The 15,004-nt window shown below is 57.3% G+C and overlaps 1 protein-coding gene across 3 annotated transcripts; it reads left to right on the forward strand.

The window, feature by feature from the left end:
* The first annotated feature begins 438 nt into the window (after positions 1–438).
* Positions 439–13,902, forward strand: ITIH1 (inter-alpha-trypsin inhibitor heavy chain 1). Of its 3 annotated transcripts, XM_043587616.1 has the most exons (22): positions 440–590; positions 852–872; positions 1,172–1,338; positions 1,791–1,895; positions 2,249–2,411; positions 2,964–3,077; positions 4,412–4,537; positions 4,623–4,739; positions 5,442–5,610; positions 5,699–5,824; positions 6,788–6,969; positions 7,256–7,441; positions 8,525–8,664; positions 9,254–9,408; positions 9,508–9,522; positions 9,868–9,888; positions 10,273–10,353; positions 10,458–10,571; positions 11,536–11,737; positions 12,589–12,761; positions 13,357–13,468; positions 13,624–13,902. In XM_043587616.1, exons 1-22 carry the CDS (start codon positions 477–479, stop codon positions 13,751–13,753), a joined length of 2,733 nt encoding a protein of 910 aa, XP_043443551.1. In that variant the 5' UTR covers positions 440–476; the 3' UTR covers positions 13,754–13,902. The 3 variants fall into 3 exon arrangements, 2 of the variants coding, with proteins under 2 accessions (XP_043443551.1, XP_043443552.1); XR_006298353.1 differs by lacking the exon at positions 12,589–12,761 and having other exon boundaries at positions 439–590; positions 13,624–13,736; XM_043587617.1 differs by lacking the exon at positions 852–872.
* Positions 13,903–15,004: the final 1,102 nt, after the last annotated feature.

A 15,004-nucleotide genomic window follows, 5' to 3' on the forward strand; every position in this document is an offset into this window, starting at 1 on the left:
TGGCAGGACGGACGCTAGGGTTGGTGCTGTTGGAGATGTGGGCGTGGGCAGACAGCATCTACACTGTACCATCTGCCACCCGGGCCAGAGTGTGACTGTGCAAAGTTTGTTTAGTTAAAGAATTTTGAAAGTAACCCTTAACACAGTTCAGAAGTCCACTTTTAACTGTGGCTTCTTGATGCGGGTCGCCATGTGGCTGGTGTCGCCTGAGCCAGACCCAGGATGAGATGAGCGCGCAGGGTCTTTGCCACTCGTGGCAGCAGAGCGCAGCTCTGTAGGAAGGACATGGTCTGAGTCTGGTCGGGAGTTCACGCGGCCGGGGATCCCCCCAAGGAGAAAGACTTCACTGCCAAATGTTGATCCCTCCAAGTTATAATATTTGCCTTCGCCTTGTCTAATGTTTAATCCATGTTTATCCGGCACCTTATTGATTAACGGTCTGAGGGAAGTGACAGGGCAGCAGGAACCTTGAGACCATGGACGGCACCATGGGGCTGCGGGTGCTGCTGTGCGTGTGCCTGGCCTCGCTCCTCATCCTGCAGGCCATGCCCACTCAGGCTTCACCCCCAGGCAGGCCCAAAGTCAGCAAGGTATGTGGGTAAACCCTCAGGCCAGAAACAGGCCGCTGGGCCAGAGTGGGCCCGGGAGGGACACAAGACCCTTACCCCGGGGGCCAGGGCCACCCCACCCACCTCCACCACCCCTGACTGGAGAGGTGATGTCCCAGCAGCTAAGGGGAGGTGAGGCCAAGGAGCGGAGGACACAAGTAGTGCCCCGCTCCCACCCCTTCGCAGATAGGCTATGGTCCCCCGCACATTCCCACTCACACTTGTCCCGGTTTTGTTTTACAGAAGCAACAGACTGTGGACACAGTGAGTGAGAGTCCCTGCAAAGGGGTCTGTGGTGGGGCCATACCGCAGCCTGTTTTCCCTCGTGCTTCAGGGGGCACCCTGGGCAGAGGGACTCCATTTCCCAGAAATGGGGCCTTTCACGCCCCACTGCGGGGTCTCTGGCAGAGAGGACAGAAGGGTCTTCCCAGGAGATCTGGTCTGTTCTCTGGGCACCCGGCGCCTGTGCTGGGTGTCGAGCCCCCGCACAACATGGGAGGCCTCTCACTGGCTCAGGGCCCCCACCCCCCATCACAGCCACAGCCCCTCACATCTCACTCTAGAGTGTCGACGGCGTGACCATCCGGAGTTTGAAAGTCAACTGCAAAGTCACCTCTCGCTTCGCCCACTACGTTATCACCAGCCAAGTGGTCAACAATGCCGATGAAGCCAAGGAAGTGGCCTTTGATGTGGAAATCCCCAAGACGGCCTTCATCAGTGACTTTGCCATGTGCGTGCCCTGGCTGACTCCCACACCCGAGCTGTCCATTCAACAGCCCCAGCCCCAAACCATGGCTCAGGGTGGCCAGATGGTGCAGACCATCTCCTCTGTCCCAAAGGGCCACAGGCCAGCTCCGGCACTGAGGGGATGAGCAATCCCCTTTAGGTCTGTTCTGGGCTCCCATCTTGGAGGGCGACGTGGAGCCTCTGACGGTATGTCTTCAGCATAGGGCCCAGGGAGCAAAAGCAGGCACCCGAGGCTTCCTGTTGGATTCTGTCGCTGTGGCTGTTCACCTCACTGCCGTGGGGCCTCTGAACAACTCTGCAGGCAGTGGGAGGAGGCAGAAGATGCCTCCCATGACAGGGCCTTCTCAGGGTCTAGGCCAGGAGCACCTCCAAGCTGCAGGACTGAGTGGGTGGGGGCGGGGGCACCCCCCCCTGAGGGCTTCTTCCTCTCTACAGCACAGCAGATGGAAAAGCATTCATTGGGGACATAAAGGACAAAGTGACTGCGTGGAAGCAGTACCGGAAAGCGGCCGTCTCAGGAGAGAATGCCGGCCTTGTCAGGTGAGTGTGGCCTTGCTGCCCCAGCCTCTGGTGCTGTCCTCCCCAGCCTTGGGCGAGAGCAGCCCCAGGCTGACGGGAAGTGAGCAAACTGCCCAAACCTAGATGCTGGCACAGGTGCACTGGACAAGGCTGGCGTTGACCCGCCCACCTTCCCAGACCAGCCTCTGAGAGAAGGGGCCCTGTCCTTGAGCCCTGACCCTGGCCAGCCAGCTAAGACAAGGGTGAAGGGCAAGGAAACCTGGGAGCAGCATGAATGTAAGAGAAGTTGATTCTAGGGCCATGCTTTAGGTGACAAGAACCCACATGTCACTCACCATTTGTCTGTGTGTCGTGGCTGCTGGTGGTATGTGCAGGGCCTCGGGGAGAACGATGGAACAATTCACCATCCACCTCACCATCGGTCCCCGGAGCAAGGCCACCTTCCGGCTGACCTACGAGGAGGTGCTGAAGCGAAGACTTACACAGTACAACATTGACATCAAAGTCAAGCCCAAGCAGCTGGTGCACCATTTTGAGGTAGATTGCGGGTGGCTGTATGCAGGGGAGCCATATCTGGGGCAGGGCTCCCGACTCTCTGTCACCATGGCTCTGAGGACTGGCTCCGGGCCCACCATGTGCCATCCCAGGCCTGAGCACACAGGAAAGGGACTGACTCCTTGGGCGGGTTCTAGTGGGTTCTTCATGGTCAGGGAGCTACCTGAACCCTCCAGTCTCCTCTTCCTCTCTGAGCCTCAGCTTGCTCATCTGTTAAATGGGGCTTCCTGTGTGTCCCAGAGTTGCCACAAGGATCACGACAGATATTAAATATCCAGGTCGTCGGTAGGCTAGGAAGTCCCGGGAAGACCGAGGGGCTGTGACTGTCACTGGCACCTCAGTGGCGGCCGAGTTGAGGGACCCAGGCATGCACACCTTCATTTGGCCAATATTTCTGGAGTGCGTACAACATGCCAGGCCCTGTGCTGAGGGCTGGGTGGGTGTGGCACACAGTAGGTGGCCAGGACACAAGTTGGCTCTTGGCTGAGACTTGATGGTGGCCTGAATGGGAGCCTGGCTGCTTCAATGATGCAGATCGACGTGGACATCTTTGAGCCCCAGGGGATCAGCAAGCTGGATGCCCAGGCGTCCTTCCTCCCCAAGGAACTGGCAAGCCAACTCATCGAGAAATCCTTCTCGGGAAAAAAGGTGTGTGGGCTGGCTGGGGGTGGTGGTGGGCCCCCGGGACTTCTCAGCCTGGTCCAACCCCTCACGAAGTGTCCAGGCTTGGCCCGGGAACCAGGCAGGGGCTGCAAGCCACCCTAGGGGTGAGGAAGGTAGGTGTTATGTGGTTGGTATCCCAGAGAACTCGGCACTCCTGGTTCTCAGAGCGACTTAGCCAAATCCTGATGCTGAGGCTGGGGAAGGCATCCCCTCAGCAGGGGCAAGCCCCTGGTTGCATGGTCTGGGGTGAGCTGCTGACTTGCTTGAGCCTCGGTTTCCCCTTTGCCCGTGTCGCATGCATGGGTAAAGCATTCAGGGAAGCACAGGGCACATGAGGAAATCCCAGATGTTGTTGTAGTTAGGGGTCCAAGCTCCAGGCCTCTAGGAAACAGAACTAATTTGGGAAGGCCTTTGGGCTACCCCGCCACTTACCCCTTCCCATTTGCAGGAATCCCCAAAGTCTCCTGCTTGCCCCTTCCCAGGTCCTGGAGGGGTGTGGCATCTGGGTGGGTGACACCCAGCCTTCTAACTTGCCCTCAACTGGAGCCAGGAACAAGCCCTTTAGTCCCCGCCTACCTTTGGTAGTGACCCCACAATAATTCACATAAAGGGAATGTTTCTTACGGTTTTGGAGGGGTTCTTTTTTAAACAAAATATGATACCCCAGAGTGTTACCCAACATGCTTGCTTTTAGTAGGAGACCAAGAAGTGGGTCTGTGTCTTCCTAACAATCCATTTCAAGTTTTGTGGGGGCTTTTTGATAAGTATATCTTACTTCTATAACAAACAAACAAAAAGTAAAAATTAAAAAGTATTTTAAGAAAAAGTGGAAAGTTACAAAAGTATAGAAAAGTATTGAGTGAAAACCATCCCTAATTTCCCTAAGCACCAACACAAAGTCAAACCAGAACTTAGCCTCTGCCCTGTGTCCTTCCTCCCAGCTTCTGCTCTTTGTCTACCTGGTGGTGGGGGGGTGTGTGGTCCTGTTTTCCAGCACAGTATTATAGTCTTGCTTTTGTACTCCACAGTTTGCTTTAACTAATGTCTCTCTACTGCTATTATCTTGTACCCAAAGTGGTGATGCTTATTGTAGAAAAGCCCAATGATTCAGAAGCGTATAAGCAAAGAAACAAATCTTCTCTCCTACCACCTTATAGGTGTGTGCTCCCAGCAGCTGGGTGGAGGGTCCACCAGATTCATTTCTATGTCCATGCAACACACACACACACACACACACACACACCCCTTATGTTGCGTTTGCGAACACCCTGGCGACTGCTGCACAAGCCAGTAATGCCTCACACCCTCTGTGGTTCCAGGGTCATGTGCTTTTCCGCCCTACTGTGGGTCAGCAGCAATCCTGCCCCACGTGCTCTACATCCTTGATGAATGGAGACTTCAAGGTGACCTATGATGTCAATCGAGACAAACTCTGTGACCTCCTGGTGAGCCTGAAGCTTCTGGCCTGAGACTCAGAGGGCAGGCACGGATGCTCGTGACAGGGGCCTCACTTGTTCCTTTGTGTTGTAGGTTGCCAATAACCACTTTGCCCACTTCTTTGCCCCCCAAAACCTGACGAACCTGAACAAGAACTTGGTTTTTGTGATTGACATTAGCACCTCTATGGAAGGCCAGAAAGTGAAGCAGGTAAACTGTGGCTTTAAACAGTTCACCCAGCAGAGGCTTCTTCAGCCTTGGCACGCACCCCATGGCGTTGTTGCCGGGGTCTGGGTTTGGGATTCCTGCTCCCAGTCGGAGGTGGGCGATCTGACAGGAAATCCCCCCCCTCACCGCCCACTCCCCCCCCCCCCCCGGGGCGGGCTCTGGCATCAGCCACTTCCTTGCTGTGCAACTGTGGCAAGTGCATTCACTTCTCCTCAGTAACAAAACGAGAATGATAGCAATGCCCACGAGGTCATGAATCCGGCCATGGGGGCGCTTGGAAGATGATAGCTGTCTGCTGAATGTGCCAGGGACAAGCATGGCTGTCCATGACGAGGAGTCTCGCAGCAGGGCACAGCCCACTGAGTGCCCCGACCATGGTGCAGTGAGACCATGGCTGAGTGTCAGAAACTGAGCCCCCTGTGGTCCTCTTTCTTGATCCTGCCCCGTTCGAGCTCCTGGTCCTTTCCTCTTCCCATGCTACGTCCCTTGTCTTCTCCATCCCCTCATCCACCCCCAGGGGTCCATAGGACACTCGTCTTCCGGTGCCACCTGGTTGGCCTGTCCATCCCTCCCACTTGTCCGCTGTGTACCTCTGCCCTGTGGATCTCTCAAAGGGGCATCTGGAGTTGACAGGAGGCACTCTCTAGGGGCCATGTCCCTCTGATGACTGTCCTGTCCTTCCAGACCAAGGAGGCACTCCTTAAAATCCTGGGGGACATGCGGCCAGGGGACTATTTCGACCTGGTCCTCTTTGGGTCTGAAGTGCAGTCATGGAGGGGCTCGTTGGTGCCAGCATCTGCCGCCAATGTGCGAGCGGCTCAAGACTTTGTGCGGCGCTTCCACCTGGCTGGGGGTAAGGGCAGGGGTCTTGGGCCACCTTGGTGTCACTTCTGTCCCCTTGGAATGAGGTCATACACTGGCCTACTTTCCTTCCTTTGCAGCCACAAACCTGAATGGAGGTTTGCTCCGGGGAATTGAGATCTTGAACCAAGCTCATGGGAGCGTCCCAGAACTCAGCAACCATGCCTCAGTTCTCATCATGTTGACAGATGGGGAGCCCACAGAGGGTAAGCACCTCAAGGGCTGTGTTGGGAGGCGGCGATCTCTTTGCGACTGAAGGCGTTCAAACTGAGCTTGGAAACCCAACCACTGGAGGTGCTATTGGGGGGCAGAAAGGCTCCAGGGAAAATCAAGCCCTGGTCTAAAGACAGAGTTCAGACTGTAATGTCTGCAGGAGAGAGAAGGCATACTTCTATGCTGAGCTGGGAAACTGGGGAAGTACCTACATGACCTAAGTTTGCACAGACCCCAGGACGATAAGCAGGATTCCTAGGTTGAATTTAACGAACTATGTATTCAGCACCAACTGTGTGCCAAGCATAGCGCTAGGGACCAAGAAGAAATACCAAGAGAACAAGATTTGTCTCTGTGCTTAAGGAGCACAGGGTTCACTCGGGGAGGCTGACCCAGGAACAGAAGCTGTGCTGAGGGCCCTGAAAGAACAGGGTGCCAGGAGGCTGCAGGACTGCAGATAAGGGGCATCTGGCCCAGGCAGGGTCCCAGAAAGCCTTCTGGAGGAGGTGACCCATGAGCTTGGGCTGGAAGGAGGAGAGGAGGAGCAGGAAGGGATCCCTGGCAGAGGGAGAAGCTTGAGGGAAAAAAAAAAAAGTTTGTGCGATGGCGGGGCCTGCCTAAGAACAACATGTGCAGAATAGGTGAAACTAGGTTTGGGAAGTTCAATGTGGTCTCAAGGGCCATGGGCAATGACCCATGGGAGGGTTTAGAGCAGAATCTGGTCTGCTTATGATAGGTCCATATAGTTGGGCAAGTCTTTGAGAGGCTGTTAGGATCTGTTATAGTCGTTGGGAGCCAGTGGGAGACATTGCCTCAAGAGGCTGGTGGGGACTGGAGATGGGTGGGGGGGAGTCTGAGATAGGAGGCTTGGCCCCCAGGGAGTGTGCCCCAAAGGTCCATTGTGCCCTACATGCCTGTGTTTGGTATCCTGTCACTGCCTGGGTGTGTGGCTGCAGGGGTGACAGACCGTTCCCAAATCCTCAAGAACGTCCGCAACACCATCGGGGGCAGGTTCCCACTCTACAACTTGGGCTTTGGCCACAACGTGGACTGGAACTTCCTGGAGGTCATGTCCATGGAGAACAACGGACGGGCTCAGAGAATTTACGAGGACCATGACGCCACCCAGCAGCTGCAGGTCTCCTCCTACCCCCTCTGCCCCCCAACATACCACCAATGGAATGCCATGGGGGAGCCCGGTCTTAGCAGTCTTTCACCCATCCATCCAGAGAAGCAGACAAAATTCTGGAATGTGGTTAGAATCAGCTGCATGACCTCAAACCAGTTACTTAACCCGTATGAACCTGCAATTCCATCTATAAAATGGGGGTCCCAACACTCTACTTTGTGAGTGAGTCTCCCCATTGGGTGCCCCAGGTGACCCACCAGCTCTGAGGCTGTGCTCCCCCGCCCCACCCCTGCAGGGTTTCTACGACCAGGTAGCGAACCCCCTACTGGTGGATGTGGAGTTGCTCTATCCCCAGGACACCGTCTCAGCTCTGACCCAGCACCGCCATAAACAGTACTACGAAGGCTCAGAGATCATGGTGGCTGGGCGCATCGCTGACCACAAATCGAGCAGTTTCAAAGCTGATGTGCTGGCCCGTGGGGTAAACACTGGGGCTGCGGAGGGTGGAGAGGTCAGGCAGCACCCAGAGGCTCCAAATCCACACTCATTCTCCACCCGTCCCCGCTGTCCCCAGGCTTCTCTTTCCCCAGAGCAGTGCCCCCACCTCTGCACCATGCCACACATACCCCAGGCCAGAACATTCCTCCACACAGGCATCCAGGGGATGGGCTGGGATGGAACCGACATAGCCATGATTATTTGTAGTCCCTTGGCCCAAAACGGATCACCTGTTATTCCTTACATCGTTCTCCGCAAAGGCATGAGAGAGCAAGAGGCCAGCCTCTTCCGTTTCACTTGACAATCTTTTCCTGAACACCCAGATTGGCGCCACGGTGCAAGTGCATGTGTGCGTGTGCATGCTGTGGGGGTCACAGGTGTGTGAGACATGGACCCTGTCCTGCTGGGGGTGGCTTCAAGCCCTGCTGTGTGGTCAAGCGTTCAGAACGGGGTCTTTGGGTGAGGAAAGCTGTGCCGGACCCTGGCTCCGCCCTGACCGGCTGGGTGACCTTGAGCAAATGGGTCCAGCTCTCCAGGCCTCAGTTTCTTTTTCTGTACCGTGGGGTGATACTGCCCTGGAGAGTTGTGTGGATTAAGTGAAATAATCTATGTAATATGCTTGCGCGGTGCCTGGGGCACGGGATTCCCTCAGGAAGTGAAGTCACACTATCGTAGCTGGGGACAGAACAGCATTTGCAGGTGGGGCCGCGGTGGGCATTTGAAGGAGGGGACATGGTGGAAACGGCTAGATGGTGGAAGTAGCTGGATGCTTGCTGGCACGTCCCAGAGAGAGTAACTTCAGGAGGCCAGGGTCTGGTCCTCCCATTCCTGGGGTCCTCAGGGCCGAGGCCCCCCTGGCTCACTGACGGTGCTCAGCAAGCGTGTGCGGGATGAAGGGATGAGTGAGCGTTAGGACCGCAGCTCAGGGAAGGGCAGTGCTGAGAAAGAATCGCAGAGCCCGGATGTGGGGGGGGTCCCGAGGGGGGGGGGGTCCCGGGCCCTCCGCCACCAGCCAGCGGTTGTGCCCTTCGCGGCGCCCCGCCCCTCTCCCCGTGACCACCCTCAGGAGGGCCAAGAATTCAAGGCGACCTGCCTGGTGGATGAAGAGGAGATGAAGAAGCTGCTCCAGGAGCGGGGCCACGTGCTGGAGAACCACGTTGAACGGCTCTGGGCCTACCTCACCATCCAGGAGCTGCTGGCCAAGCGGTACGACCCCTGCGGCGGGGGTGGACACCAGGGCCTCTGGAACAGTGAGGTGAACGGAGAAGGGGTGCTTCTGGGCCTTCGAGGTTGGGAGCGGGTCAGGCTGACTGGCGTTCGGCTTCGCTCACTGAGTTCGTACCAACCAGTCAGTCGACAGCATGGGCGGGACCCGGTTTGCCTCCGCTGAGCTGCCGGGCAGGGGGAGGCTGCCCTTTACTGAGGGGGCCGCTGCGTCCAGACACGCTTGGGCAATCCTCACAGCCTGCGGGGGAATTTCCTCATTATTCCCATTTCGCAGAGGAGCGAGCGGAGGCTCAGAGAAGTTAGACTGCTCCCCAGAATCTCCCCGCTGTTAAATTCTCTGCGTATTTCTGAGGCGCGTCCCCCAATCCTGCCGAATCGCCAGGTTTTCCAGGTGGGAGGGCTTTAAATCACGAGGCCCTTGAAGGCGGCCACGGAACAGGGGCACTGCAGGTGCCTGATTCGTGTTTGCTGAATGAGTGAGTGAGTGACCAAATGAGCAAAAGGGCCGGGGAGTTCAAGTCTGTTGTCATCCAGGCCGTGGGGCTTGGAGCCGGTGTGTGTCTTGTAGGATGAAGTTGGAGGGGAAGGAGAAGGCCACCGCGACGGCCAAGGCCCTGCAGATGTCGCTGGCCTACCAGTTTGTGACCCCACTGACCTCCATGACCATCAGAGGCATGACGGACGAGGATGGCCTGGAGCCCATCATTGACAAGCCCCCCGAGGGTAGGGGCGCTGCAAAGGGGGAGGCTGCGGGTCTGCGGAGGCTTCTGAGGGCCAAAAACTTCCTGGGTTTTGATTCTCTTCCCTTTCTCTCCCTTCCAGATTCTCTGCCCTTGGGTGAGTTTTTCAATCACGTTGGTTTCCAGGAGGGGCTCCTGGGGTCAGGCAAGCAGCTGGTGCCCCAGCCCCCAGGGGCGTATCCCCCTGGTCCGCATCCTCCAGCCTTTCACCACAAACCAGCAGTTGCCCCCTGCATGCCTGGGGAGCCCTTGTGCAGTCTCCTCCATCCGGGCCTCCATGTGAGCCTGTGTCTGCCCAGCGGCCAGGGTGGGGGTGCCCAGGGAGGCCTTCGAGCCCAGGCCTGCCTGGCCTTTGGGCCCCGGATGCCCTTGGGGAACGAGGCGTGTACCTTTCAGGTAGGGCGCTGAGGGTGATGCTGTCCTCTCTCGCTGTCCTCCACAGAGATGCTGGGACACAGAAAGAGTAAGTGGCGGCATCCCCCGGACACACATCTCTACCTCTCTCCTCCTTGTGCCATTGTCCCTCAGGCGGTACGTTCAGTCCTGAGCGAAGCTCCTATTTGCCTGAGGAGGAAACGACAGCCGGTCTGAGGCTTCCTCACTGACTCTCCCTGGGATCCTCAGAACTGCCTCCTGACTGTCCCTGGCCTCCCCTTATGCCAGCAGCTCCATCGGGCCCCCATGGAAGGAGGCAGACCGGGGGCCAGCACACCAGGAGGCATCAGGGGCTCGGGGTCGCTCCTGTGGCTTCAGGCCGGCCACCTGGGTGGAGGGGTCTGGGGAAAGGAGCCAGCATCCCCACGGAAGCGGGGTGCCGTCCTCCTAACTGCCATTCATTCCCCGCCAGCGTTCATGCTGTCGGCCTTGCACCCTTCCCCGACTCAATCCAGCTCCAACATCCAGCAGTTGCCAAACCGAGTGACTGGCGGTGAGTCCTGGGGAGGGGCTGGGGGACACCCCTGCCTTGCTCCTGGCCGGCCCTAGCCCACCTTCCAGATGCCCAATCTAACAGACTCCATGCTATGCCCCCAGTGGACACTGACCCCCACTTCCTCATCCACGTGCCCCAGAAGGAGGATACCCTGTGCTTCAATATCGATGAGGAGCCCGGTGTGGTCCTGAGCCTGGTGCAGGACCCTGACACAGGTATGGGTGACTTCACTGATTCTGCCAGACAGCGTGGGGCCTGGACTCCTCGGCCCTCAGTGTACAGCTGCAGACAGGACAGTGGCAGTGGCCGCCACTTCCCACAGCCCGTGCCCCAGCATCATCTGGCGGGACTCAACCTGCCTCCTTCCCTCCCATCCACCTGCCCTAGATGGCACCTGCTTCGTGGACATGTGACCGGTGGGGGCACACAGGACCCTATGCTTAGAAGGGTCCACGCTTGATTTAATACTCTGCTGTAACTGTTTTGAAATTCTTAATGCTTTTTGAACAAAGGGCCCTTCACTTCCATTTTGTACCAAGTTCTGCAAGTTACATAGTGATCCTGCCCTGCGTTCAGCCTCTGAGGGGGCCTCTGAGTCCATCCTCCGGCAGTGCTCTGGGGTGGGAATGACTCCCTGTCTCTTGGCCACTCTCTCTCCCTCCCTCCCAGGCCATCTGCAAGGGTTCATTGAGTACCTCCTGGGGGCCATGGGTGTAGTAAGTCCCTACTCTTGTGGAGTTTAGGGAAGGGAGACAAACAGGCAAGCAAATTCTCTGATGACAGCCTCAGAGCATGAGGCATGATGTGGTGGTAGTGAGGATGATGAGGGGGCTTTGGGGCTCCTCGGGTCATAGGAGGCCTCTGTGACTTGCTTCTGTGTCAGGGGTTAGAGCCACAGAGAAGGAGCAGGTCCGAGTCCTGCAAGGCGTCTTTCATGGCCCGGATGTGAGGGCTCAGTGACAGGTAGTGTGTGTGTGGGGGGGGGGGCGCAGAGTGGTGCTGTGTGGCCTCCACCAATCCTGAAAACCCCTCAGGAGGTGAGCCCCTCAAAGCTGGTGTGGGATGGGTGGGGTGTGGGTGTCTCCCGGGGGGAGGTGCGGCATGAGCACAGGCAGGCTGGCGGGGGTCTGGCGAGAGCAGACCCCTCCCTGACCCAGACGGCCCCTCACCCCGCTGCAGGCTTCTCAGTGAATGGGCAGCTCATTGGCAACAAGGCCAGGAGCCCCGGGCAGCATGAGGGCACGTACTTCGGGCGGCTGGGGATCGCCAACCCCGCAACGGACTTTCATCTGGAAGTGACTCCCCAGAACATTACGCTGAACCCCGGCTTGGGCGGCCCCGTGTTCTCCTGGGGAGACCAGGCTTCACTGCGGCAGCATGAGTAACCAGGCTGGGGCCGGGGGCTGGGTGGGGAGGCAAGGGCAAGGGTGGTTAGGGACAGGCATGAAGCCCCAGAGCCAGCTCAGCTGCCTGAGCTTGCCGGGCCCTGGTCACCTGCGCCATGGCAGTGAATGACATCCATGTGGCTTCCCTGGGAGCTGGGCAGACATGTGGGACCCTGAGGGCCACCCCACCCATTTCCCTCGGTTCCCAGATACGTGCTCCAGGCCCGGCTGCCTGCGGGTCTGGGCTCCCAGGCTCCCTCACCCTACGGTCCATCCCATCTCCACCAAGCAAAGCCGACTCACCTCCCCGGCCCAGGGCAAAGGCTACCCATTCCCTGAAACTCCAGAGTGCTCTTTCAGCACCTGTGTTAGCACGCCTTGCCTTGTGTTTGTTCCTTCCTTCACTCATTCACTCAGCAAACTCTGCTGAGCATCAGAGCCTGATGCCAGGCAGAGAGCTATAGAAAGAGGTGGGCAGAGTCCAGGTGGAGGACACAGATGATGAGTGGTAGTCAAAGAACACAGACTTTGATATTGGACAGGCTGGAGTTTAAGTCCTGGCTTTACCGCTTTCCAGCTGTGTGACCTTGGGCAAGTTACTTAACCTCTTTGAGCCTCACAGGATCACAGTGAGAACTGAATGATGCAGTTTGTAGGGAGGGCTTGGCACAGGGTCTAGCACACTGTAGGGGCCCCATACACAATAGCAACTGTGAGAAGGTAACACCCACCATCTGGGAGTGAGGGTGAGGAGCTCATGAGAGCTGGGTCCAAGAGGACAAGGGTGACCGAATGGAGAAAGGTGTAATGTGGCTGCATCTGCCCTCATGGCCACCTGGCCCTGCAGGGTGGTAGTGACCATCAACAGGAAGAGGAACCTGGTGGTGTCTGTGGAGGACGGGGGCACTTTTGAGGTCGTCTTGCACCGGGTGTGGAAGGGGAGTGCCATTCACCAGGACTTCCTGGGCTTCTACGTGCTGGACAGTCACCGGATGTCGGCACGGACACACGGGCTGCTGGGTACGACCTGCTAGCCAGGCAGAGCTGTGGGGTGTGCTGTTGAAGCCAGCGGGCTCGCCATGGGTCAGACTTGCCTCTGGGCACCGAACACACTTCCCTCCAACTTGGCCATCAAGACTCAAAGGTCCAAAGAGGGCTTGTCCTGGGGAAGGTCTTGTCCCTCAGAAAGGTGATCACACACAAGGTGAAACTCAGGCTTAAGTGGACCTGGGGGCGAGCAGGAGACGTCCGACTAGCAGGAGGGTCCAAACAGACCGGGCTCCCCAAGACCTCCTGGGTGTGATGGGTCACTGGCCACACCGCTTCCCCTGGTGGCCTTCCTGCAGACCCTGCTCTCTGTGGGCACCTCCCTCTCAACCCTCTCTCTCCAGCCACGTTCCTTCGGAGTTGGTCTAAAAGAGGCAGGAGGTACAACCACCTGCCAGTAGGTGCTTCTCTGGAGCAGGTGAACTAAAGGAGGCTTTCGATGCCAAAATGTATCAGAAATAGTCATGCCCTTAAGAAAAAACACCCAGGCGACCCTAACCCTCCAGTGAGCACCTGCTGAGTGCAAGGCCCCTCAATGGTCACTGCTGCTTCCAATGTACCTTTCCAGGACAATTCTTCCACCCCTTTGATTTTGAAGTGTCTGACCCCCACCCGGGCTCCGACCCCACAAAGACAGATGCCACAATGGTGGTGAAGAGCCGGCAGCTGACCGTCACCAGGTGGGTGGGTGGCTCTCCCAGCATCTCTGCCCTTGGCATTCCTGTGGTGGGTCAGGGCCTTCCTCGTGGTGTCACACAGATGGAGTGGGCTTCCTGGAGGGGGTGCAGCCCTGCTGAGTCCAAAAGGTAACCCCAGCTGATTTGTATCTCCCCAGGGGCTTGCAAAAAGACTACAGCAAGGACCCCCGGCATGGGGCTGAGGTGACCTGCTGGTTCGTCCACAACAATGGGGCTGGGCTGATCGATGGCGTTCACACTGACTATATTGTCCCTGACATCTTCTGAGCCCCCAGCCAACACACCTGTCCTTCCTTGGGCTCACGGCAGAGGAGCACAGCATCCTGACCCACTGCCCAGGACACATCTTGCTGTCCAAGCTGATCCACTGTGTCAAAGCACCCGTGACTTCCATTAAAGAGAAGCTATGTCCAGTCCAGGCCGGATGCTTTCTGGGAGGGAGGGCGATGGGGAGGCAATCCAAGATGCTGCCGCCAGGAAGGACTCAGGGGTCATAGCAGACCTGGAGGCCGGGAGGAAACCCATGCCAACTTTGCCCCCACCCCACCTTGTTTGCTGCAGCTGCCAGACCCTATGCTCTCTGAGCATCTGGAGTGTCCCCTGCACACAGCTATCCCTACAGGTCCAAGGCCCAAAGGACACTGTGGCAGCCTATATAGGCACTGTTCTAAGTGCCTTCATTGAATTAACTAAATGTATGCTCCCAACAGTCTTAGGGGGGATACCGTTTTACCCATTTATAGCTGAGGAAACTGAGGTTAGGTAACTTGTCCCAAGTCACTCATGAATGGCCCAACTGGGATTTGAATCCATACTGTCTGGTGTCAGCATCTGTGTGCTTAAGCACCCCCCTGTGAATACTCCTGTCAGGCTGGGCAGCTGATGGCCGCAGCCCACTGAGATTGGGTTCTAGATATTCCAGAGCATCGCTTAAAATGAACATAAGAAAGGCACAAACCATATATGGACTTGGGGTCCCTAGGTAGTCCTGCCGAGAGCTGGATGCTGCACCCCTGGGCACAGGGCCTCCCCCTCAGCTCGACTCTGCACCTGTGGCTTTGCAACGCCTTACACTGGGGATAGTTCCCAAAGGCAGGGATAGCCAGTCCCCAGAAGCTGTGATTCCAGGGAGCCAGTGACGGCAGCCCGCTGGCTCCTCATGCTGACACCTGGAATGATCTTTTCAGGGCTCCTTCCCTTGGCTTCACCTTGGGGCCCAGTTAAAGTTCAATGTCACAGGGTGCAAGGAGATGAGCCTATACTATACCTTGGGGAGCTTCTGGCCCTCTGGGTGATGGGCGTTTCTTTTCCAAAGATTTCTACTTTTTCTCTGCTGGCTTCTGTCCAGTTCCCACTGCAGTGGAGGCCCTTGAAGACCCAGAGCAATAACACAAATCTGGGGGTGCCTGGGTGGCTCAGTTGGTTAAGCATCTGGCTTCAGCTCAGATCATGGTCTCACAGCTTGTGGGTTCCAGCCCCATGTTGGGCTCTGTGCTGACAGTTTGGAGCCTGGAGCCT

Source organism: Prionailurus bengalensis, chromosome A2 (assembly GCF_016509475.1).
Source record: "Prionailurus bengalensis isolate Pbe53 chromosome A2, Fcat_Pben_1.1_paternal_pri, whole genome shotgun sequence".
NCBI classification, from domain to species: domain Eukaryota; kingdom Metazoa; phylum Chordata; class Mammalia; order Carnivora; family Felidae; genus Prionailurus; species Prionailurus bengalensis.